General features: G+C 49.6%; 1 protein-coding gene across 7 annotated transcripts in view; it reads left to right on the top strand.

The window, feature by feature from the left end:
• Positions 1-2219, top strand: part of SLC20A2 (solute carrier family 20 (phosphate transporter), member 2) — a 93060-nt gene that overhangs the window by 84112 nt on the left and 6729 nt on the right. For 6 of the 7 annotated variants that reach the window (XM_006765519.2, XM_006765518.2, XM_006765520.2 and 3 more), the window contains one exon: positions 238-322. In XM_006765519.2, coding sequence (XP_006765582.1) covers positions 238-322 — 85 coding nt within the window. Of the gene's footprint in view, positions 1-237; positions 323-631; positions 742-2219 lie in introns of those variants that run through there. The other variant, XM_015565186.1, reaches the window with a different exon arrangement.

Raw genomic sequence — 2219 nt, forward strand, 5'->3', positions numbered from 1 at the left:
GTTTTGAAAACCTAGCAGAAAAACAAGGCTATTCGGGGCTGTAAACAATGCAAGCAGAGCCTTCGTGTGAATCGTTGCCATTATGCAGCAGTTTCTAGTTCTATTGATGTCATCTGGCCCAGTCAGGAGTCGGCAGTCAATTCAAAGAATGTCCTGGTGAGACTTGGGCACCCCAGGGGTGTCCGTGAGGCCCATACAAAGGGCGCCTGTGATGCGTCTCCTGTCTCCCTCCCACAGCGGCTTCACCATTGAACTGGCCTCCGCGTTCACGGTGGTGATCGCCTCCAACGTGGGGCTTCCTGTCAGCACCACTCACTGCAAGGTAGGCCCCCGCCTGCGCCTCCTTTCTTCGGGCTGCTGGGATCGGTCCATCGTCCAGTGAATCGGAGGAAAGCTGGTTGCGCTTTGTATGTTGTCGTTTGTGAACAGTCATCTGCGCGTTTGCAGGGTGTGCATTGTTGGATGTGGGGCGATTGCTTTTCTCAGACTGTCCCTCTCAACCTTCCCGCTCTGCAGTGTGACACCCCCGGTTGTGCACGTCGCTTTTCCAATGCATGCCTGGCGAGAGCCTTCCCTCCTCAGCGTGTCTTCACACTTTCCATGTGTCCTGTCTCTCTCATTGTTTCCACAGTGATTGTGCATTGAAGTCATGTGTGCGCTAACCATACTCCTAGGCTCAAATGGGGGCATGCCACTCAGTGCCCACCCATTGCAAGGGACTGGGAGTGGACAGTGGAACTAGAGATAATCAGAAATCATCTCGATGGAATTGTAAGACACAGTTGTTTCAGTTCTTTTTCCTTAACCGATGGTCAAAGTGACTGTATTGCCTTAGAGTAAATTCCAGAGGAGGGGTGATGCTTACTATTGCTCACAGTCAATGCTGTAAAACTCAGGCCTGTGCAAGAGGGAATTCCTTGCTTTAGGACTGGAATGTTGGAGCTGTAAGGAACCTAAAGACTGATGAAGAGGAGACGGGCTCTGTGGGTTTCGGGGAGTCATCCGAGGTCACTCCGGGTGCAGCCAGGACTAGAACCCAGGTCTGATAACACAGGTCTGCAAAATTCCCAAAACTTCTTCAATGCGACTCCTATTGACAGAAGTATTCCCTAACTTCAACAAAGCAAAGTCCCTCCAGATTTTTCCTAGGTTCATTTGCTTGCATCATTCAAGGAAAACTCATTCATACCTGCTGTGTGTGAGGTACTGTCTGGGCACCAGCAAATGACCCTGGCCTTCTACATTTATACACAAGACAATGTGTTTATGAACAAATGCAAATGACTGAGTGATTTAACTGTTAAGGCCAGGCAGCTTTTCTGGGAGTCTTCTGAGTGGGCCACTGATAAAGGTAGCTCTACCCCATGGAAGGTCAGCCTTATGGGAGAGGGTTGTTTGTTTTCTTGTTCCTTCTTTTGCTACAAAATAACTTCAAGTTCCACACATTTTCATGGTAAAAGTTATTTCCACTTACTGAACATATATGGAGTGTCAGGCACTGTGTTTACTGCTCTATACTATGTGCAAAGTATGTCCTTTAATCCCCACAGCAATACTTTGAAATTGACACTGGTGTTCCCAATCCTATATAATAAAAGAATAATATGCAAATTGTCCTCTCGACCAGGGGGCAGGGCTGGCCGGCCAACCACCCATAGCCCCTCCCCCCAGCAGGCCCCACCTCTGATCGGACCCCCCACCCCAATCGGGTGCGGGGCCAGCTGGCCAACTGCCCGCGTCCCCTCCCCCCCCACACACCGGACCCCACCCGTGCATGAATTCATGTACCTGGCCTCTAGTTTACGGATAAGAACACTGAGGTTTCCAGAGTTAAGTCACTTTCCTAAGATCATATATTTAATGTGATAAAACCATTCAGAACTTCACCTCATGCTCCGGACCTTCTAAGCGTACTCATAATAATCAGAATCATGGTAACCAACCATAACTAAGGTGTGTGGGGCAAGCGCTCTTTGCTGGGCACTGTTTTAAGTGCACCGTGAATAATTGTTTAATCTTCCAGCAAACATTGAGGGTAGTGCCAATGTTACCCCGTTTTACCAATGAGGACACTAACTCACTTGTCCAGTAGGGTGACACAATTAGCGAGTGGCCCTTGAGGTCCAGCCTGGGCAGCGTGGCCTAGAGCCTGCCCTTCAGTACACTGCCCTCGCCTCTCAAGTCCAGAGGAGAAAGGCGGGAAAAGGAAGGTGGTGGGT

The sequence above is a fragment of the Myotis davidii genome, unplaced genomic scaffold (genome assembly GCF_000327345.1).
Source record: "Myotis davidii unplaced genomic scaffold, ASM32734v1 scaffold93, whole genome shotgun sequence".
Taxonomy (NCBI): domain Eukaryota; kingdom Metazoa; phylum Chordata; class Mammalia; order Chiroptera; family Vespertilionidae; genus Myotis; species Myotis davidii.